The sequence below is a fragment of the Ranitomeya imitator genome, chromosome 2 (genome assembly GCF_032444005.1).
Source record: "Ranitomeya imitator isolate aRanImi1 chromosome 2, aRanImi1.pri, whole genome shotgun sequence".
NCBI lineage: Eukaryota > Metazoa > Chordata > Amphibia > Anura > Dendrobatidae > Ranitomeya > Ranitomeya imitator.
Window position 1 is genome coordinate 170,971,329 of NC_091283.1, and position 22,993 is coordinate 170,994,321.

A 22,993-nucleotide genomic window follows, 5' to 3' on the forward strand; every position below is an offset into this window, starting at 1 on the left:
CCCCCAAGGAACTTATCTAGATGCATATTGAGCACTTTAAACCCCCAGGTGCTTCACAGAAGTTTATAACGCAGAGCCATGAAAATAAAAAATAATTTTTCTTTCCTCAAAAATGATTTTTTAGCCTGGAATTTCCTATTTTGCCAAGGATAATAGGAGAAATTGGACCCCAAATATTGTTGTCCTGTTTGTCCTGAGTACGCAGATACCCAATATGTGGGGGTAAACCACTGTTTGGGCGCACGGCAGGGCTCAGAAGGGATGGCACGCCATTTGGCTTTTTAAATGGAAAATTAGCTCCAATCATTAGCGGACACCATGTCACGTTTGGAGAGCCCCTGTGTGCCTAAACATTGGAGATCCCCCAGAAATGACACCATTTTGGAAACTAGACCCCCAAAGGAACTAATCTAGATGTGTGGTGAGGACTTTGAACCCCCAAGTGCTTCACAGAAGTTTATAACGCAGAGCCATGAAAAAAAAAAAAAAATTATTTTCTCAAAAATGATCTTTTAGCCTGCAATTTTTTATTTTCCCAAGGGTAACAGGAGAAATTTGACCCCAAAAGTTGTTGTCCAGTTTCTCCTGAGTACGATGATACCCCATATGTGGGGGTAAATCACTGTTTGGGCACATGCCGGGGCTCGGAAGTGAAGTAGTGACGTTTTGAAATGCAGACTTTGATGGAATGCTCTGTGGGCGTCACGTTGCGTTTGCAGAGCCCCTGATGTGGCTTAACAGTAGAAACCCCCCACAAGTGACCCCATTTTGGAAACTAGACCCCCAAAGGAACTTATCTAGATGTGTGGTGAGCACTTTGAACCCCCAAGTGCTTCATAGAAGTTTATAATGCAGAGCCGTGAAAATAATAAATACGTTTTCTTTCCTCAAAAATAATTATTTAGCCCAGAATTTTTTATTTTCCCAAGGGTTACAGGAGAAATTGGACCCCAAAAGTTGTTGTCCAGTTTCTCCTGAGTACGCTGATACCCCATGAGTGGGGGTAAACCACTGTTTGGGCACACGTCGGGGCTCAGAAGGGAAGTAGTGACTTTTGAAATGCAGACTTTGATGGAATGGTCTGCGGGTGTCACGTTGCGTTTGCAGAGCCCCTGGTGTGCCTAAACAGTAGAAACCCCCACAAGTGACCCCATTTTAGAAATTAGACCCCCCAAGGAACTTATCTAGATATGTGGTGAGCACTTTGAACCCCCAAGTGCTTCACAGACGTTTACAACGCAGAGCCGTGAAAATAAAAAATCATTTTTCTTTCCTCAAAAATTATGTTTTAGCAAGCATTTTTTTTGATTCACAAGGGTAACAGGAGAAATTGGACCCCAGTAATTGTTGCGCAGTTTGTCCTGAGTATGCTGGTACCCCATATGTGGGGGTAAACCACTGTTTGGGCACACGTCAGGGCTCGGAAGTGAGGGAGCACCATTTGACTTTTTGAATACGAGATTGGCTGGAATCAATGGTGGCGCCATGTTGCGTTTGGAGACCCCTGATGTGCCTAAACAGTGGTAACCCCTCAATTCTACCTCCAACACTAACCCCAACACACCCCTAACCCTAATCCCAACTGTAGCCATAACCCTAAACACAACCCTAACCGCAACACACCCCTAACCACAACCCTAACCCCAACACACCCCTAACCATAACCACAACCCTAATTCCAACCCTAACCCTAAGGCTATGTGCCCACGTTGCGGATTCGTGTGAGATATTTTCGCACCATTTTTGAAAAATCCGCGGGTAAAAGGCACTGCGTTTTACCTGCGGATTTTCCGCGGATTTCCAGTGTTTTTTGTGCGGATTTCACCTGCGGATTCCTATTGAGGAACAGGTGTAAAACGCTGCGGAATCCGCACAAAGAATTGACATGCTGCGGAAAATACAACGCAGCGTTTCCGCGCGGTATTTTCCGCACCATGGGCACAGCGGATTTGGTTTTTCATATGTTTACATGGTACTGTAAACCTGATTGAACACTGCTGCGGATCCGCAGCCAAATCCGCACCGTGTGCACATAGCCTAATTCTAAAGGTATGTGCACACGCTGCGGAAAACGCTGCGGATCCGCAGCAGTTTCCCATGAGTTTACAGTTCAATGTAAACCTACAGGAAACAAAAATCGCTGTGCCCATGCTGCGGAAAAACTGCACGGAAACGCAGCGGTTTACATTCCGCAGCATGTCACTTCTTTGTGCGGATTCCGCAGCGGTTTTACAACTGCTCAAATAGAAAATCGCAGTTGTAAAACCGCAGTGAAATGCGCAGAAAAACCGCGGTAAATCCGCCATAAATCCGCAGCGGTTTAGCACTGCGGATTTATCAAAGCCGCAGCGGAAAAATCCGCAGAGGACCAGAATACGTGTGCACATACCGAAACCCCTACCCCTAGCCCTAACCCTAACCCTACCCCTAACCCTACCCCTAACCCTAACCCTACCCCTACCCCTAACCCTAACCCTAACCCTATTCTAACATTAGTGGAAAAAAAAAATGTCTTTATTTTTTTATTGTCCCTACCTATGGGGGTGACAAAGGGGGGGGGGTCATTTATTATTTTTTTTATTTTGATCACTGAGATAGATTATATCTCAGTGATCAAAATGCACTTTGGAACGAATCTGCCGGCCGGCAGATTCGGCGGGCGCACTGCGCATGCGCCCGCCATTTTGGAAGATGGCGGCGCCCAGGGAGAAGACGGACGGGACCCCGGCTGGATCGGTAAGTATGACGGGGTGGGGGGGGGATCGGAGCACGGGGGGGGGGAATCGGAGTGCGGGAGGGGTGGAACGGAGCACGGGGGGCGTGGAACGGAGCACGGGGGGGCTGGAATGGAGCACGGGGGGGTGGAACGGAGCACCGGGGGGGGGGGGGGTGGGTGGATCGGAGTGCAGGGGGGGTGATTGGAGCACGGGGGGGTGATTGGAACACGGGGGGAGCGGACAAGAGCACGGGGGGGAGCGGAGCACTGGACGGAGGGGAGCCGGAGCAGTGTACCGGCCAGATCGGAGGGCTGGGGGGGCGATCGGAGGGGTGGGGTGGGGGCACACTAGTATTTCCAGCCATGGCCGATGATATTTCAGCATCGGCCATGGCTGGATTGTAATATTTCACCCGTTATAATAGGTGAAATATTACAAATCGCTCTGATTGGCAGTTTCACTTTCAACAGCCAATCAGAGCGATCGTAGCCACGAGGGGGTGAAGCCACTCCCCCTGGGCTAAACTACCACTCCCCCTGTCCCTGCAGATCGGGTGAAATGGGAGTTAACCCTTTCACCCGATCTGCAGGGACGCGAACTTTCCATGACGCCGCATAGGCGTCATGGGTCGGAATGGCACCGACTTTCATGACGCCTACGTGGCGTCATGGGTCGGGATGGGGTTAAACAACAACCACAAGTCGTATTTCATCACCAGGTATCGGTGTAATCAGCATAATGGCGCCAACCTGACACTGTCTGTAGGTTACTGTGCACAATTCTGCTGACAGGTTCCCTTTAAAGGGGTAATACTTTTTAAAAAAAGCAGTAGGTATACAAGCCCCTCATTGGTGACATCAGTGCCCGCTAACACTGTCGTTGGCATACAGCAGTCCATCTCCGCCATGTAAGACTTTACCTGTCAATCTTTTGCTCTAGGCTCTTCTTAAGTCATGGTGCTGAGGTTGGTCTGAAAAACAAGGAGGGCGAAACCCCCCTGGAGTGTTGCAGCCCCAACTCCCAAGTCTGGACCGCTCTCAAGAATAGGAGTAACTCGTCTGAGAAGCCAAAACTGGAGGAGGTCGTAATGAATAGGTTAGTAGTGGCACCAGGTCCTCCATGGCGTCCATCAGATTTATTTTATTTTTTTGGTATGGAGTCCACATATTTTTATTTTGTTAAAAGGGATATATCCAGGGGCTACGAGAATATCCCGATACCCTGCATCAATGGCGAAGACTTAGAACCGTGCCCCATAAATTACAAATATGTCTCCCAAAACTGCGTCACCTCCCCGCTCAACGTTGACCGAAACATTACCCACCTTCAGGTAAAATGCAGCAGCGCCCTCTATAGACTGAACCCAGCTGTACAGGACAGTTATGAATGATTTTCTTCTCTTCTCAGTACTGTGTGTGCATAGACGACTGTTCCTCTAGTAACTGCATGTGCAGCCAGCTAAGCATGAGGTGTTGGTATGATAAGGTACGTATCTGCGGCATCTGCCCATCATAACCGCTATTAGTGGTTACCTCCAATAATAAAAGGGGAGGGTGGGGGGTGGACTACTGTTTGGTTCGTACAGAAAAGAGTATTTTAAAAGTGGTTTTCCTATCTTTCACAATTTACTGCTTATTAACATTTTCAGCAGTTCTTGAGATATTAGTACTTTTCTTTTGTTTACAATTAGTTGCCTTGGAGATCGACCACCGCTGCTAACCAGCAGAACATGCGCAAGTGCTCACAAGTTATTTCCTGTTAAGCCTGTAAACATTCTTTTGTAGCTGGCCAGGATCACTGTTACTGCCTAATCCCGGTCAGCTTCAGCACACTGCTTAGAAGTGGTTGGTCACCTAGGCAACAAGCTGTAAACAAAAGAGCAGAAAAGTGTTAATATTGTAAGAAAGGCTGTAAATTTCAAAAAGTCGCAAATTGCAAAAGAGTTTATATTTACAGCAACTATTATTTATATCCATCTATGAAGATGGGAATAACCCTTAAAGGCAAAGTTGTCATTTTTTTTAAAAGTGTAGCACCTCGCAGTTATGCTCAGAGAGGTAAGAGGCACAGCTGCTTGCCAGGTATCTTTCATGCCTCCAAATTATTAGGACTGGCATATACAGTACCTACTAGACCTGGTGAGCGAGCGATGTGCGACTTGTCAGGAGCACCTCTAAATTCCTAAAGTATAAGTGATTAACATCCTGTAAGGACACATTTACCAATCGGGTGACTTGAGTTGTGCTACCAAACGTGGTGCTGTGCCGGGTCCGCAATGGAGGAAGAACGGCGTTCGCTGGAGCACCAAGGTCCTGGGCAGCCCTTATAAATTAATAGATAAGACCGTTGCTCTTGAATAGCGATCGGTTGTGACCGTTCACATTGAGTTAGTGGTCCCTAAAATAATGTTTCTCCTCTTTTAGAGTGGACGCCTATTGCCTGAATTCAACATGGTGGAACCACCGCTGATCTTTGAATGTAACCACGCCTGCTCCTGCTGGCGAAACTGTCGCAACAGAGTGGTGCAGAACGGCCTAAAGTGAGTCTCCGTACAGTCTTTATCCCTCCGATTACACATGCACGCTCTCCCGGGTGAGGAGGTATAAGTGGCTGCCATACACCTCTAGCAGCTGCTTATCCTCCACAGGAACATGGAGCAGCCATCTTTAATTGATCGTGTTCCATTCTTCCTCACCCCTGAGGAGTCTGGACCCCTAAACACTGCTTTTGTGGTCACAGTTACCCGTACGCACCTAGAAGGTTTATGTCCCACAGTCTGGATGGTGGCCGTGGCGTCATTTCACCGTAGCTCCACATTGCACGGTGACCCTCTATCGCAGTGTTCCCCAACTCCTGTCCTCAAGAGCCACCAACAGGTCATGTTTTGAGGATTTCCTTAGTATTGCACAGGTGATTGTATGCTTGCCTGTCCTCGTGATGCAATTATCACCTGGGCAATACTAAGGAAATCCTGAAAACAAGACCTGTTGGTGGCTCTTGAGGACCGGAGTTGGGGAACACTGCTCTATAGGATCGTGCAGCCGGCAGCCTTTTACCTATACAGATACATTGGCACATACTGGCCTAAGGAGCACACTTTTGACCTATGTCTTGTAATTGGGGACTATGGAACTGCTGAGGTGTAGTCCTGGTTTCCACAGTCTGCTCTTATCCTGACATACCGGATCCTGCATAGATTGGGCAGGCTGAGCGGGCATTCATCTCTTTGATGTCTATGGCACAGCTGGCACCGTCTATCCTCCCGCTGTTTCTCCAGTCTTTATGAATCTTCACAATCTTTGATCGGGATATATTTGTGCCGAAAAAAAAGGTTCAGGTATGTTAACATTTCCGTAATTGCTTTTTCACTTGTTTCATTCCCACAGGATCAGATTACAGCTGTACCGGACCAAAAATATGGGCTGGGGAGTGCGGACGCTGCAGGAGATCCCCATGGGGACGTTTGTGTGCGAGTAAGTGATTCTTTGTCATACCTTCTCCTCTGTATAGACATTGCCTGCTCAGGAAGTCGTGAGAATATATCTCACCGGACATGTGCCAGGACTGCTCTGTCTGGCGATGCCTGTCCATCATGGTCGTACCTTACGGATGGTGATGGTGTGACTGTCCTGGTTCGCCTCGCTGTGCAATGTTGCACACCAACGTTCTCCACAAGGTGGAGTTTGCGGAGTGTTCTTTCTTCCCATAGCCTGGAGACAAGATTTTCTGCCCTGGTTAAGCACTGAAGGAATTTTCTGTGCAATGGAAAATGCATTTGGAGGGACCAGCCACAAGTCTTATACTACAGGCAGTCAGACGGTGGGACACATCGGTGGCATGGTGCATTAGTGTACCAGCACCAATGGATGCAGCTGCACCCCATGATTAAGAACCTGCTGTTCTAGATATTCTTAATATACTAATTTATTGTATACAAGCAGATTAATATAATTTCTGTAGGGCCACCACTGCCGGCAGCTTGGACCCATGTATATTAGGTCACCTTTGGCCCTATCCTACTGTTACTCTCCAGCTGACAACACAAACATGCTCAGCCCAACCGAGCATGCATATGTAAGGTGGTGTCAGTAGGAATAGCCATCAGCCGAACAAGTGTTCTGCCGACTGCTTCGTAAGGTTTAGGTGTAAAGTTAGCAGCTTCCATGCGTGACCTTCCGGAAGGATATGAACCATGGCACACAAGGCAGCCGGGAGATTTGCCATCTCTTCCAAAGGGCTCTCTTTTTCTTTTCCAGGAGAGTTGGCAAATGTCTTACTTTGGATCAGGACCATTTGTTGCTTGTGGTCTTGGCCACAATGAGGGCACGGAGGACCTTTACTGACATGTGAAAGGGAATTGCATTTCTAGCAGTTGCCTAATATACAGCTATTGTGGATTATAAGAGGGTGACACCAGCAGGTATTAGTGCGGCTCAGACTGTGGGTGGGGGGAGCAGTAATAGGACTTGTCTGTATACACAGCTATTGGGGATTATAGCACGGTGACACCAGCAGGTATTAGTGCGGCTCAGACTGTGGGTGGGGGGAGCAGTAATAGGACTTGTCTGTATACACAGCTATTGGGGATTATAGCACGGTGACACCAGCAGGTATTAGTGCGGCTCAGACTGTGGGTGGGGGGAGCAGTAATAGGACTTGTCTGTATATACAGCTATTTGGGATTATAGGACGGTGACACCAGCAGGTATTAGTGCGGCTCAGACTGTGGGTGGGGGGAGCAGTAATAGGACTTGTCTGTATACACAGCTGTTGGGGATTATAAGAGGGTGACACCAGCAGGTATTAGTGCGGCTCAGACTGTAAGTGGGGGGAGCAGTAATAGGACTTGTCTGTATACACAGCTATTGGGGATTATAAGAGGGTGACACCAGCAGGTATTAGTGCGGCTCAGACTGTAGGTGGGGGGAGCAGTAATAGGACTTGTCTGTATATACAGCTATTGGGGATTATAAGAGGGTGACACCAGCAGGTATTAGTGTGGCTCAGACTGTAGTTGGGGGAGCAGTAATGGGACTTGTCTGTATACACAGCTATTGGGGATTGTAGGACGGTGACACCAGCAGGTATTAGTGCGGCTCAGACTGTAGTTGGGGGGGAGCAGTAATAGGACTTGTTTGTATATACAGCTATTGGGCATTATAAGCGAGTGACACCAGCAGGTATTAGTGCGGCTCAGACTGTAGTTGGGGGAGCAGTAATGGGACTTGTCTGTATACACAGCTATTGGGGATTATAGGACGGTGACACCAGCAGGTATTAGTGTGTCTCAGACTGTAGGTGGGGGGAGCAGTAATAGGACTTGTCTGTATACACAGCTATTGGGGATTATAGGACGGTGACACCAGCAGGTATTAGTGTGTCTCAGACTGTAGTTGGGGGAGCAGTAATGGGACTTGTCTGTATACACAGCCATTAGGAATTATAGGACGGTGACACCAGCAGGTATTAGTGTGTCTCAGACTGTAGGTGGGGGGAGCAGTAATAGGACTTGTCTGTATATACAGCTATTGGGCATTATAAGAGAGTGACACCAGCAGGTATTAGTGCGGCTCAGACTGTAGTTGGGGGAGCAGTAATGGGACTTGTCTGTATACACAGCCATTAGGAATTATAGGACGGTGACACCAGCAGGTATTAGTGTGGCTCAGACTGTAGTTGGGGGAGCAGTAATAGGACTTGTCTGTATACACAGCTATTGGGAATTATAGGACGGTGACACCAGCAGGTATTAGTGTGGCTCAGACTGTAGGTGGGGGAGCAGTAATAGGACTTGTCTGTATATACAGCTATTGGGCATTATAAGAGAGTGACACCAGCAGGTATTAGTGCGGCTCAGACTGTAGTTGGGGGAGCAGTAATGGGACTTGTCTGTATACACAGCTATTAGGAATTATAGGACGGTGACACCAGCAGGTATTAGTGTGGCTCAGACTGTAGTTGGGGGAGCAGTAATAGGACTTGTCTGTATACACAGCTATTGGGAATTATAGGACGGTGACACCAGCAGGTATTAGTGTGGCTCAGACTGTAGGTGGGGGGAGCAGTAATAGGACTTGTCTGTATACACAGCTATTGGGAATTATAGGACGGTGACACCAGCAGGTATTAGTGTGGCTCAGACTGTAGTTGGGGGAGCAGTAATAGGACTTGTCTGTATACACAGCTATTGTGGATTATAAGACGGTGACACCAGCAGGTATTAGTGCGGCTCAGGCTGTAGGTGGGGGAGCAGTAATAGGACTTGTCTGTATACACAGCTATTGGGCATTATAAGAGAGTGACACCAGCAGGTATTAGTGCGGCTCAGACTGTAGTTGGGGGAGCAGTAATGGGACTTGTCTGTATACACAGCTATTAGGAATTATAGGACGGTGACACCAGCAGGTATTAGTGCGGCTCAGACTGTAGGTGGGGGAGCAGTAATAGGACTTGTCTGTATACACAGCTATTGGGAATTATAGGACGGTGACACCAGCAGGTATTAGTGCGGCTCAGACTGTAGGTGGGGGAGCAGTAATAGGACTTGTCTGTATATACAGCTATTGTGGATTATAGGACCGTGACACCAGCAGGTATTAGTGCGGCTCAAACTGTAGTTGGGGGGTAGCAGTAATGGGACTTGTCTGTATACACAGCTATTGGGCATTATAAGAGAGTGACACCAGCAGATATTAGTGCTGCTCAGACTGTGGGTGGGGGGGAGCAGTAATAGGACTTGTCTGTATACACAGCTATTGGGGATTGTAGGACGGTGACACCAGCAGGTATTAGTGCGGCTCAGACTGTAGTTGGGGGGGAGCAGTAATAGGACTTGTCTGTATATACAGCTATTGGGCATTATAAGCGAGTGACACCAGCAGGTATTAGTGCGGCTCAGACTGTAGGTGGGGGAGCAGTAATAGGACTTGTCTGTATATACAGCTATTGGGCATTATAAGCGAGTGACACCAGCAGGTATTAGTGCGGCTCAGACTGTAGTTGGGGGAGCAGTAATAAGACTTGTCTGTATACACAGCTATTGGGAATTATAGGACCGTGACACCAGCAGGTATTAGTGCGGCTCAAACTGTAGTTGGGGGGTAGCAGTAATGGGACTTGTCTGTATACACAGCTATTGGGCATTATAAGAGAGTGACACCAGCAGGTATTAGTGCGGCTCAGACTGTAGGTGGGGGAGCAGTAATAGGACTTGTCTGTATACACAGCTATTGGGGATTATAGGACGGTGACAACAGCAGGTATTAGTGCGGCTCAGACTGTAGGTGGGGGAGCAGTAATAGGACTTGTCTGTATACACAGCTATTGGGCATTATAAGAGAGTGACACCAGCAGGTATTAGTGCGGCTCAGACTGTAGTTGGGGGAGCAGTAATGGGACTTGTCTGTATACACAGCTATTAGGAATTATAGCACGGTGACACCAGCAGGTATTAGTGCGGCTCAGACTGTAGGTGGGGGAGCAGTAATAGGACTTGTCTGTATACACAGCTATTGGGAATTATAGGACGGTGACACCAGCAGGTATTAGTGCGGCTCAGACTGTAGGTGGGGGAGCAGTAATAGGACTTGTCTGTATATACAGCTATTGTGGATTATAGGACGGTGACACCAGCAGGTATTAGTGCGGCTCAGACTGTAGGTGGGGGAGCAGTAATAGGACTTGTCTGTATATACAGCTATTGGGCATTATAAGCGAGTGACACCAGCAGGTATTAGTGCGGCTCAGACTGTAGTTGGGGGAGCAGTAATAAGACTTGTCTGTATACACAGCTATTGGGAATTATAGGACCGTGACACCAGCAGGTATTAGTGCGGCTCAAACTGTAGTTGGGGGGTAGCAGTAATGGGACTTGTCTGTATACACAGCTATTGGGCATTATAAGAGAGTGACACCAGCAGATATTAGTGCTGCTCAGACTGTGGGTGGGGGGGAGCAGTAATAGGACTTGTCTGTATACACAGCTATTGGGGATTATAAGAGGGTGACACCAGCAGGTAGTAGTGCTGCTCAGACTGTAGTTGGGGGGGGAGCAGTAATAGGACTTGTCTGTATACACAGCTATTGGGGATTATAGGACGGTGACACCAGCAGGTAGTAGTGCGGCTCAGACTGTAGTTGGGGGAGCAGTAATGGGACTTGTCTGTATATACAGCTATTGGGCATTATAAGAGGGTGACACCAGCAGGTATTAGTGCTGCTCAGACTGTAGTTGGGGGGGAGCAGTAATAGGACTTGTCTGTATACACAGCTATTGGGGATTATAGGACGGTGACACCAGCAGGTAGTAGTGCGGCTCAGACTGTAGTTGGGGGAGCAGTAATGGGACTTGTCTGTATATACAGCTATTGGGCATTATAAGAGGGTGACACCAGCAGGTATTAGTGCTGCTCAGACTGTAGTTGGGGGGGAGCAGTAATAGGACTTGTCTGTATACACAGCTATTGGGGATTATAGGACGGTGACACCAGCAGGTATTAGTGCTGCTCAGACTGTAGTTGGGGGAGAGCAGTAATAGGACTTGTCTGTATACACAGCTATTGGGAATTATAGGACGGTGACACCAGCAGATATTAGTGCGGCTCAGACTGTAGTTTGGGGGGAGCAGTAATAGGACTTGTCTGTATATACAGCTATTGGGCATTATAGGACCGTGACACCAGCAGGTATTAGTGCGGCTCAAACTGTAGTTGGGGGGGTAGCAGTAATGGGACTTGTCTGTATACACAGCTATTGGGAATTATAGGACGGTGACACCAGCAGGTATTAGTGCGGCTCAGACTGTAGTTGGGGGAGCAGTAATAAGACTTGTCTGTATACACAGCTATTGGGAATTATAGGACCGTGACACCAGCAGGTAGTAGTGCGGCTCAGACTGTAGTTGGGGGAGCAGTAATAGGACTTGTCTGTATATACAGCTATTGGGCATTATAGGACCGTGACACCAGCAGGTATTAGTGCGGCTCAAACTGTAGTTGGGGGGGAGCAGTAATGGGACTTGTCTGTATACACAGCTATTGGGCATTATAAGAGAGTGACACCAGCAGATATTAGTGCTGCTCAGACTGTGGGTGGGGGGGAGCAGTAATAGGACTTGTCTGTATACACAGCTATTGGGGATTATAAGAGGGTGACACCAGCAGGTAGTAGTGCTGCTCAGACTGTAGTTGGGGGGGGGAGCAGTAATAGGACTTGTCTGTATACACAGCTATTGGGGATTATAGGACGGTGACACCAGCAGGTAGTAGTGCGGCTCAGACTGTAGTTGGGGGAGCAGTAATGGGACTTGTCTGTATATACAGCTATTGGGCATTATAAGAGGGTGACACCAGCAGGTATTAGTGCTGCTCAGACTGTAGTTGGGGGGGAGCAGTAATAGGACTTGTCTGTATACACAGCTATTGGGGATTATAGGACGGTGACACCAGCAGGTAGTAGTGCGGCTCAGACTGTAGTTGGGGGAGCAGTAATGGGACTTGTCTGTATATACAGCTATTGGGCATTATAAGAGGGTGACACCAGCAGGTATTAGTGCTGCTCAGACTGTAGTTGGGGGGGAGCAGTAATAGGACTTGTCTGTATACACAGCTATTGGGGATTATAGGACAGTGACACCAGCAGGTAGTAGTGCTGCTCGGACTGTAGTTGGGGGGGAGCAGTAATAGGACTTGTCTGTATATACAGCTATTGGGGATTATAGCACGATGACACCAGCAGGTAGTAGTGCTGCTCAGACTGTGGGTGGGGGGAGCAGTAATAGGACTTGTCTGTATACACAGCTATTAGGGATTATAAGAGGGTGACACCAGCAGGTAGTAGTGCGGCTCAGACTGTAGTTGGGGGAGCAGTAATAGGACTTGTCTGTATAAACAGGTATTGGGAATTATAGGACGGTGACACAAGCAGGTAGTAGTGCGGCTCAGACTGTAGTTGGGGGAGCAGTAATAAGACTTGTCTGTATATACAGCTATTGGGAATTATAGGACGGTGACACCAGCAGGTATTAGTGTGGCTCAGACTGTAGTTGGGGGAGAGCAGTAATAGGACTTGTCTGTATACACAGCTATTGGGAATTATAGGACGGTGACACCAGCAGATATTAGTGCGGCTCAGACTGTAGTTTGGGGGGAGCAGTAATAGGACTTGTCTGTATATACAGCTATTGGGCATTATAAGAGGGTGACACCAGCAGGTATTAGTGCTGCTCAGACTGTGGGTGGGGGGAGCAGTAATAGGACTTGTCTGTATACACAGCTATTGGGGATTATAAGAGGGTGACACCAGCAGGTAGTAGTGCGGCTCAGACTGTAGTTGGGGGAGCAGTATTAAGACTTGTCTGTATACACAGCTATTGGGGATTATAAGAGGGTGACACCAGCAGGTAGTAGTGCGGTTCAGACTGTAGTTGGGGGAGCAATAATGGGACTTGTCTGTATACACAGCTATTGGGGATTATAGGACGGTGACACCAGCAGGTAGTAGTGCGGCTCAGACTGTAGTTGGGGGGAGCAGTAATAGAACTTGTCTGATGGGCGGCAGTTTTCGTGTGGAGGCGCCATCCTGTAGTATCACATTGTGTTTTCACTGTCTACTTTTTTGATTATCATTCTTGCCAGGTACGTTGGAGAGTTAATTTCAGACACAGAGGCGGATGTACGTGATGACGACACCTATTTGTTTGATCTGGATAATAAGGTGAGTTTCCGAGCGGTATAGCACCTTGTAATAGGACATAAATCTCGGGTGGTGCAGGTGAAGCTCTCTTGTGACACCCGAGGAGAGCGATCATCACCAATCAGGCCATGATTGAGTCAACCATTTCCAGGAAGTTTTGGTATTTGCACAAAGCCTAACACACAGGCGTCTACATTCTGGGAACTGTCCGAGCATGCCGGAGACCGGCGGGTGCTGTGCAAATGTTCTCTGACCGCTCTCAACCAACCACTTTAATTGTGCGCCATTGGCATCGGCCGTCCATTAAAGATCATTATGAATGTGCCCAGAAGGCACGGCCAAATCCTTTAATGCATCTTTCCGCTTCGGGACCCGACGTGGCTGAAATTAGCAGTGGTAATTAAAGTTGGCTTGTACAGTTGTTCGCTGCTGAGAAGAAAGGAGACCCCCTCCTCTTCCTCCGCTCGTCTCTCTGCTCCCCAGGACATAAGGAAAGCACACGGCTCCTCCTCACACAGCGCTGGCCTCATTTGTTCTACTTTTTATTTCATTTCTGATGGCACAGTTTTGGCTGCTTCCTCACCCTCGGTTCCTCAGAAAATCCTCGGTGGCTGCGCTTTTGCATAAGTAGCGCCGGGTGGGCAGTATAAGTGCTCACGAAAAATTATCATCTACCTTCCTTAATAGAAAAGGAAATATCGGTGTCTGGCAGATCCATTTGTTACGCTGCTATGCCATCAGCAAGTTAAAGATGTTGCTGCTAACTTTTGCATTGGACAGCAAGTGTGGGTGATGACGTTGTGCTGCACAAATCCATCGTGGGCAGCCATCGTGCATTGGATGGCGAGAGTGGGTGATGACGTTGTGCTGCACATATCCATCGTGGGCCGCCATCGTGCATTGGATGGTGAGAGTGGGTGATGACATTTTGCTGCACATATCCATTGTGGGCAGCTGTCGTACATTGGATGGCGAGAGTGGTTGAGGACATTGCACTGCACATATCCATCGTGGGCAGCTGTCGTACATTGGATGGCGAGAGTGGTTGATGACATTGCACTGCACATATCCATCGTGGGCAGCCATCGTGTATTGGATGATGAGTGTGGGTTATGACGTTGCTCTACACATATCCATCGTGGGCAGCCATCGTGCAATGAATGGTGAGAGTGGGTGATGACATTGCGCTGCACGTATCCATCGTGGGCAGCCATCGTGCATTAGACGGTGAGAGTGGGTGATGACGTTGCTCTACACATATCCATCGTGGGCAGCCATTGTGCATTGGATGGTGAGAGTTGGTGATGACATTGCGCTGCACATATCCATCGTGGGCAGTTATTGTACATTGGATGGCGAGAGTGGGTGATGACACTGCACTGCATATATCCATCGTGGGCAGCCATCGTGCATTGGATGGCGAGAGTGGGTGATGACATAGCGCTGCACATATCCATTGTGGGTAGCTGTCGTACATTGGACGGCGAGAGTGGGTGATGACGTCGCACTGCACATATCCATCGTGGGCAGCCATTGTACATTGGATGGCGAGAGTGGGTGATGACGTTGCGCTGCACATATCCATCGTGGGTAGCTATCGTGCATTGGATGGTGAGAGTGGGTGATGACGTTCCTCTACACATATCCATCGTGGGCGGCCATTGTGCATTGGATGGTGAGTGTAGCTGATGACGTTTTGCTGAACATAGCCATCGTGGGTAGCTATTGTGCATTGGATGGCGAGAGTGAATGATGACATTGCGCTGCACATCTCCATTGTGGGCGGCCATCGTGCATTGGATGGTGAGAGTGGGAGATGACGTTCCTCTACACATATCCATCGTGGGCGGCCATTGTGCATTGGATGGCGAGTGTAGCTGATGACATTTCGCTGCACATATCCATTGTGGGCAGCTGTCGTGCACATGTCCTATTCCGATGCAGGAGTGCGCATCGCTGGACAGACCCTTTAATGGTTGCTGCTTATGTACAATGTGCTCTGTTGTCTCATTGCTCTTGTTAGAAGCCAATAACAAGTACCAGAGCCTGCACCTTATTACAGAACAGGGCACATCGGGCTAACTGCGATCGGCGCTGGCACGGAGTAGTGCACCAGACTAGATAAATCGACCCCATCATCTCAATCATTGTGTATTGGGCTAAAGCTGGGGGAAGTAATGGTGAATCGTTGATGCTCGGAGTCTGGGTGGACAGCAGTGGCAGGGTGCCAGCCCAGCTAAAGTAATTTGGTGCCATGTGTCTGATCGCATGCGCTGATATCTGTCACTGATAATCTGATCTCTGTAAAGCATATAAAGACTGTAATGGGGCAAAGAACTCATCAGTTAGGCATAAGGTCCACCAGTCCTCGTCCTCCGCAGCAGCCTGTCTGTGCCGGCTCTGTCTGTACTAACAGTGTCTTGTGTTACAGGACGGAGAGGTTTATTGCATTGACGCCCGATTCTACGGCAACATCAGCCGCTTCATCAACCACCTCTGCGAGCCCAACCTGATGCCCGTCCGGGTGTTCATGTCCCATCAGGACCTGCGGTTCCCCCGCATTGCTTTATTCAGCAGTAGACCCATCCATGCAGGAGAACAAATTGGGTAAGTAAGGCAAAAAAAAAACATGGCTGCTTTTTTCTAGAGCGAGAGCAAGTGTGCCACCCCTGCCTACTAGTTGTGTCTGACATTGCAGCGACAGAAGTCATGCAGTACTGCACACAACCTGTGGATAAGTCTGACGCTGCTTTCTATTCTTCCCTTTATAGGAAATCCTATTTAAGGGGTACGGACAACTTGAAAAAAAGCATATTTTATTACTTAAATACATGTGTTTTAAAATAAATATTTTTTCAGTTGAGCTTCAGTAAAACTTGTGCACCGTTCATCTTTTACAGCCTGGTTGTTTTTTTGCACTTGGCTGTCCGCAGCCTGCAGTCATAAATCGATTCCTAGGATTTCAGAAAGGACAGATAAGAATTAGGAGCTCCCTGAGAGAAGTGCACTGATGGCTCCTCAGTTATCTCATTCAGCAGTGTGCAGGGAAACAGGGAGCCTGTAAGAGTGGAATGGTGCAAGATTTGTGGTAGTAGGTACGGCTCAGTGGAAAGCCTAAATGTCTCGTCCTTCAGGTCAGGATGGGGGATGTCGTCACATCAAACATGTGGCATCGATGTCCAGAAGACGTCTTGAAACCTGACGCCGCTCTCCTCACACCTTTTATGTTTTCTCTTGCAGTTTTGACTACGGTGATCGATTCTGGGACATTAAGGGCAAGCTCTTCAGCTGTCGCTGTGGCTCCCCCAAATGCAAGCACCCTACGATCAAAGTTGCCCCCCACTGCCAGCCAGCAACCCCTACAGAAGCACCACAAGAGAACGGCCTACCAGACACCTCCACCGCACACAGCCTTTGCTGAGAAGACATGGACACCATTATGTTTCCTTTTTTTGTTTTTGCTCCCCTTTCTTCACCATCATTTTTCTGTGTGAAACCGTAGAAGGAGCCAGAGTCCCCGACGTGGTCCCTAAAGACAGATACCCCCCCCCCCCTTTTCCTCCCCCCTGTTCTTTAAATCAAGCTGGATGTAATTTACTTCGACCGCGTCCATCAGGCTGAAGAAGAGGAGACGTCTCATGGACTCCTTCACTTGTTTTATAACATTCACAGACTAAGGTGAACCCTTTTCGTGCCGGAGAGTGGCTTTGGCAGACAAAGGGGGTACCAAGTGAAAAGTATTTTTTACCCCCTTCAGGGGAAAACCTTTTGTGTTACCCCTCTGTCACTCAAGTCGAGCATATGTCGTGCCACCACGGGCCACGTAACATCGACCAGTAGAAAAAAAAACACAGATTCATCTTAAACGAAGCAGAGTGCAAATATGTACACACCCACAAGATCCAGGGTAGGCGCCATCGTCCCAACATATGGGAAGGGTCATGTATTCAAAGGGGACTTGTATCTTTAATTTGTGCTCTGAAATGCCAGTAAGGGGATTGCCTGGGATTAGTTTTTTTTCTTTTTCAGACACTGCACCTCTCCTGTTTTCAGGCTGTGTTTGGTATTGCAGGTAAGTCAGATATAAGTAAATACTAGACCCAGCCTATGGATGAGAAAGGAGCAGCTTCTGGGACAAGAAAAACAAAATACCGAAAAATGCGTTTATGACATGTCAGACTGGACACTGGATTGTAAGGAGCTGATCAGTGGCGACATGCCTGACACATGACAACATGGAGCAGACAGAGTGCCGCAGCGAAATTGTGACCCGCTAAAATGTGCGGCTTTAAGGGCACAGAGACAGTGGAGACTCGGGGTGTCGGAGGGTTTGTGTGAGATAATTGTTTCTTAAGACCATGTTCCCACCTAGCAGAAATGTCGCGTTCGTCTTTTCTTGTGTGTGCAGAGGAATCCACTGTGTTAAACCGTTCATGCAAAGTGGATGCGATTTCATGAAAACATCTGCCCACTCTGCAAGACTTATGGAGAGTCTAAAAAAAAGGCGCGTAATAAACACTGTGGTTTTATTTGCAGAATTCCAACTTTTCCGTTCTTTTAAAAAAAAAAAAAGGGAAAACGCAGAAAAAATCTAGTAACATTATTTGCTGAAAAATGCATTTGTGGGAACATGGCCTAAGGGATTTTTTCTTTCTGGACATTGCGCCACTCAGCTCCACAGGTTGTGTTTGGTATTGCAGCTCCATTTACCCTTAGCAGCATTTACCAACAAGTCGCATGAAGGGTGATAGATGTGATTGGGGATAAAGAAGGAGGGATGACTACCGGGGGCCCCACTGATAATAAGAACAGGGGTCTCGAAGTTCCCTGTGTGAATGGAGCCATAGTGCACGTGTGAACACTGCTCAGTCACTGTCCGATTCTCCCATAGACTCATATGTGGGCACACAATACCGCTTAATTTGCACAGAAGACCCTTTACCAGCGCTGGACCCCAGTGATCATAAATTCGTCGCCTACTCTGAGAATAGGTGATTGTGTTGTTTATTGGGAACGGGGCTGAGCCACAATAACAGACTCGACCTGTATACAAGAAAGAAGCCTTTTTATTAAAAAAAAAAAAACCATCTAATCTCGGACAGTCCCTTTAAACCGTCCCCCAAACCTTCATCTGGTCCTGGGTGCCCATGACGTTACATCATCTGTACTCTGCCCGCTCTTCTCCCCGTCTCTGAGGCTGTAGGGCTGGTGGATCTGGCACACAGTCGGCATTCTCTCTTTTTTTGGAAGGGTTTCACATGCCAAGGAATAGATGCCAGTCAGTGTGTTAAGTGGCATCCTGCAGTTCTTAAAGGGTTAAGTGTGCACATTTTCTACATGCATTAGCAATGAGTCTCCCCCGCCGCCTTGGAGATTTTTTATTTTTCATTTGTACTGGTCATAGACTGTAAGGTCCTAACGTGGTGGCAGCAGCAGATCCCGACCTAGCGGACCCGCCGGAATAAAAATAAAAACAGACACTGAGCATTACCGATTTCTACCAGTAGCAAGTGGAACGTCTTGTGTTTTCCATGCCATAAATTCCTCCATGATCTTTTTACTAGAAGAAGAAAAAATAAAAGTTTGGAAGTTCCAGAAATTAAGAAAAAATAATAATAAAAAAGGTGCTGATACCCCCTGCCCCGATTTATATACTGAACAGACCCCTCCTGTCAACTGTACCATACGGAATTCTGATTTTAGGATTAATTACCAGAAGCAGACCTTTTTTTAAAGAAAAATAAAAATAAAAAAATGTTAGCAGAACCGTAGTGTGAATACAATTCTTTTTGTATTTTGGTTTTTTTTTTTTTGTGTTTTTGTTTTTTCCTTTTAAATAAATAATAAAAAAAAACACCAAACCTGCCGTTTATGGTGGATTTCAATTTGTCATTTATTTTTTAAAATTGTCATTAGTGCAGCTACCGGGTTTTTTTGTTTGTTTTTTTTTCCCTGTTTGATCATGATTTGTAAGTGCCCCATTCCCATCCGATCATTGCCAACATTCAGTCTTCGTTTTCCTGTTTTGTTTTCAGTAAAACAATAAAATGCTTTAATCTGAGCGTGGATGTTATCTCTTCCAGGATCGCTAAGTGGGATGCGGCTGATTTTCAGGGAGATGTTTTTTTTTTTTTCCCATCTTCACAGTTAGGTGTGCGGCTCATTAGGATTTAAAGTCTCAGTTGGATTATCACTTTGGCAAGGGTTAAAGTAGTTGTCCAGGATTATAAAAACATTTTTTTCTGAAAGAAATCATCCATGTTTTTCTAATTTAGGACAACCCCTTTAATTAGTCTCATAGCTACAGCAGGCCTGCTATGGGAAATGTTGGCATTCTGTGATATTGGGATATAGGGAATCCAAATCCCTTGACCTAACCGCGTAGGTGCTTTGAGCAAGGACGACTTTGGCATTTAAGGGGGTTAAACAAACGATTGGAGTTGCAGTAGGATGTTTTCTGTGTACTAAATCTGGCACCCGCTGCTGTTGGCGCAGGCGCCGCTTGGGTCACAAGGCTGCCAGTTTGCACCAAGCAAATATAGGAACGCTGCTGGCAAAACCAATATACTGTGTAATGCCAAGTACTGGCCTCAGGGGGGCAGAGCGTGACACGGGAGTACTTGGCGTCATGCCAGGCTCTGTACTAGGCACTGACTGCACCTTGTGAGAGAAGCCCTTACTGTGTATAATTATTTTTTTTTACTGGATCTGTCGTGTTAGAGCCGCAGTGGGGGGCGCTGTTGCATTGATGTCTATGGAAATCATGTGCCTTCAACAGTGGTGAAAAGCAGTACTGCAAGCAGCTAAGGTGCACTTTGAGATGCAGAATTGCATTGTACATTTTGAAATCCAACAGCCTGACCTTTCTCCTTCACCCGGTATCTCCCATCAGGTAAAAGGCAGGACACCACCCACCCACCCCCCCCCCCCCACCGGTACACAACAGCTGGTCAGTCAATGCTGGCGCCTGTGTGTGGGCAGCTTTACAAGCCTCCGTGATCCGACGGTTTTTCCTTAATTTTATGGAGGGTGGGGTTGATACCTTACAGGATAACTGTTCACACCAAGTCCCTCCGCTCGGTGCAGCATGGTGCGGCCAATCATTTACACTTTCCCACCGGCTTGTTTTCCCTCTATCTCCACCTCCCTTTTCTTTGATTGACAGCTCTGGCATCATAGAGTCAGACATGGGTGGACATAGCTTGAAACCAATCCGGTGGGAAGGTGTATGTAAAAGCTTGGCCACGCCGTGACGCACCGACCACCTTTACTTGGTTATAGCTATTATTCTGTGTGGACAGAGTGCCTTTTAAAGGGGTTGTCCAAGATTAGAAAAAAACGATTGGTTTCTTCCGGAAACAGTGCTACCCTGGCCCATTGGTCGTATCCGGTATTGCAGCTGAGGTTCGTTAGTGTGAATGGGGCTGAGCAGCAATACTGTACAAGACATTTAACATGAAGTCCCAGAGAGGGGTCATTTAACATTTCTACCTTTGGAACTCGAAATTTCTGGGACTTCTAGTGTTAGGGCTTCCCTTACTCCTGAAAAATCACTCCACAGCGCCGGCCACTAGGTGTCGCCTTTCTGCCTGCCGTTATGTGTAATCCATTTCACAGCAGAGAGTGCCAAATCGTATTACCGGAAATGGAGGCTTCCTCTCCTCCTGCTCTTCTGTCTGTCAAACTACATACAGCAGGTGCCATTGGACAATGGCAAGAGCAATGTGGGCTGTGAAGTGAGAGAAATGAAGTTCCTGCACCTATCGTGCTGGCAGAATACTAATACTAATGAAGAACTGTAAGTTGAGAGCATGGAAATTGGGAGAAGAATTTGAGATATATGAGCCAAAACAGTTTTACCTTGTTGGCAGGAATGGAGCCAGCCAGGTCACGTTTTTCCACAGATTTTCCGTGAGTGGCCTGGGCTATCACCCAAGGACTAATCTAAGACTGGCCCGTGTTGCCTGCGCTGGTAGTAGCGCAGTATAGATAGTAAGCCCCCGCTTTCTGTTGATTCGGGTAAGGATCTCTAGTGATTTTGCTTGGAATTAATCAGATGCCAATGTATCAGTGCTGCCCGGACTGTTACGGAAGCCCTGTGGCACAAATAGGGGCTCCATGATCATCTACAGGCATCCTGACCAGGGGGCGCCCTCTGTATTATGCAGTCGACCTGGGACCACCAGGATCGGAGTGACTCTAATCCTGCCTAACTCTCGCATTTTGGAGATTTAGAGACCCCTGATTTGGACGCGGAGAATAACTAAAAAAAATCTGGGCACAATAATGTGGAAGGAAGCGATGGAGGCTGCGCGGCGGATGTTTTATCGGCCTGTAAGTCACCGAGGATTCGCCGCGCGTCTCCGTCCTGTTTGTATCTTTCCTGTGACCCACTAAAAGGTTTCAGTAGCTGCAGAGCTAAAAGCTTTTCCAAAGTATTTGCAAGAACGTGTCCCCAGGGCGCTGTTCCTGCCGTCTGCGTGGAATCCGGTATTGTCTGTAGGTATGTAGTGCACAGATTATCCTATTAAATACACAAGTCGATGAAATCCACTGATCGGACATATAGGGTCTATGGCGACGTAGCCGTTCGGCCAGCAGAAGGCTCTGACCACATAAAACTGAAATGTGACCATCCGACATGGTAAGCGCTATCGATTCCCACTGCTCACATCCTCTGCCCTGAGCCTGATGGCTCCTCTGTCAATATCAATTACTGGAAGGGCCCCGTATACATATAGGAGGGCTGTAATATCGCTGCCAAGAGCGCCAATCTGGAGGCTGTGCCATCTGTCTCAGCTGTGGGGTAGTTCTAGTGGCCATGACAAATGGCACTGGGGCATTACCAATTCACTCCGTAGGGCTGCTGCATCGCTCTGGCCACCACTATGGGCATTGCTCTGGCCATCGCTATGGGCAACATAATGGGCACCACTCTGCGCGCCGCTCTGGGCATCTCTCTAGGAACCGCTATGGGCACCACTATGGGAATAGCTCTTGGCAAGGCTATGAGCATCACTGTTAAGCATCGCTATGGGCACCGCTCTGGGCATTTCTCTGGGAACCGCTATGGGCACGACTATGGGAATTGCTCTTGGCGTTGCTATGAGAATCACTCTAAGCATCGCTATGGGCACCATTCTGGGCATCTCTCTGGGAACCGCTATGGGCCTTGTTTATGCCGGTTTCATTTTTTACTCCTATCTTCAATGGAGGTGGAAGCAGAGTTAGATTTCCTTAATCCCATATTTACAAATATTTGAATGCCCTGCTCAGGACCACCCCTTTAAAAGTCCATGGCCTTTTATAAGATGGACTTTGCATCAACCCCACCTTTTTATGCTTCGGATGAGACATGTTGGCAGGTGGCCTTTTGGTGTCGGAACCTCACTGGCCTTAATGCAAATTCTCCAACAGTGCCCCCAACTATCACGGTGTTGAGCAGCACCGATCTTTTCATATGAGCCAAAAGAACCCCCCCACTAGGCTCCAGGGCCCATTACAGTCACGTCCCGCTTGGCACCTTACAACTATGCCCATCTCAATCAGTAGAGATGACTGTAACCCAAAACCAGGGCCCCGGC

The 22,993-nt window shown here is 47.8% G+C and overlaps 1 protein-coding gene across 14 annotated transcripts in view; it reads left to right on the forward strand.

The window, feature by feature from the left end:
- Positions 1 to 19,470, forward strand: part of EHMT1 (euchromatic histone lysine methyltransferase 1) — a 117,302-nt gene extending 97,832 nt beyond the window's left edge. For 12 of the 14 annotated variants that reach the window (XM_069747968.1, XM_069747976.1, XM_069747969.1 and 9 more), the window contains 8 exons: positions 3,657 to 3,812; positions 3,903 to 4,047; positions 4,125 to 4,202; positions 5,141 to 5,256; positions 6,104 to 6,190; positions 13,352 to 13,430; positions 15,841 to 16,016; positions 16,650 to 18,496. In XM_069747968.1, coding sequence (XP_069604069.1) covers positions 3,657 to 3,812; positions 3,903 to 4,047; positions 4,125 to 4,202; positions 5,141 to 5,256; positions 6,104 to 6,190; positions 13,352 to 13,430; positions 15,841 to 16,016; positions 16,650 to 16,830 — 1,018 coding nt within the window. In that variant the 3' untranslated portion in view covers positions 16,831 to 18,496. Of the gene's footprint in view, positions 1 to 3,656; positions 3,813 to 3,902; positions 4,048 to 4,124; positions 4,203 to 5,140; positions 5,257 to 6,103; positions 6,191 to 13,351; positions 13,431 to 15,840; positions 16,017 to 16,649 lie in introns of all 14 variants that reach the window. The other 2 variants (XM_069747965.1, XM_069747977.1) reach the window with 1 other exon arrangement.
- The last annotated feature ends 3,523 nt before the right edge of the window (positions 19,471 to 22,993 follow it).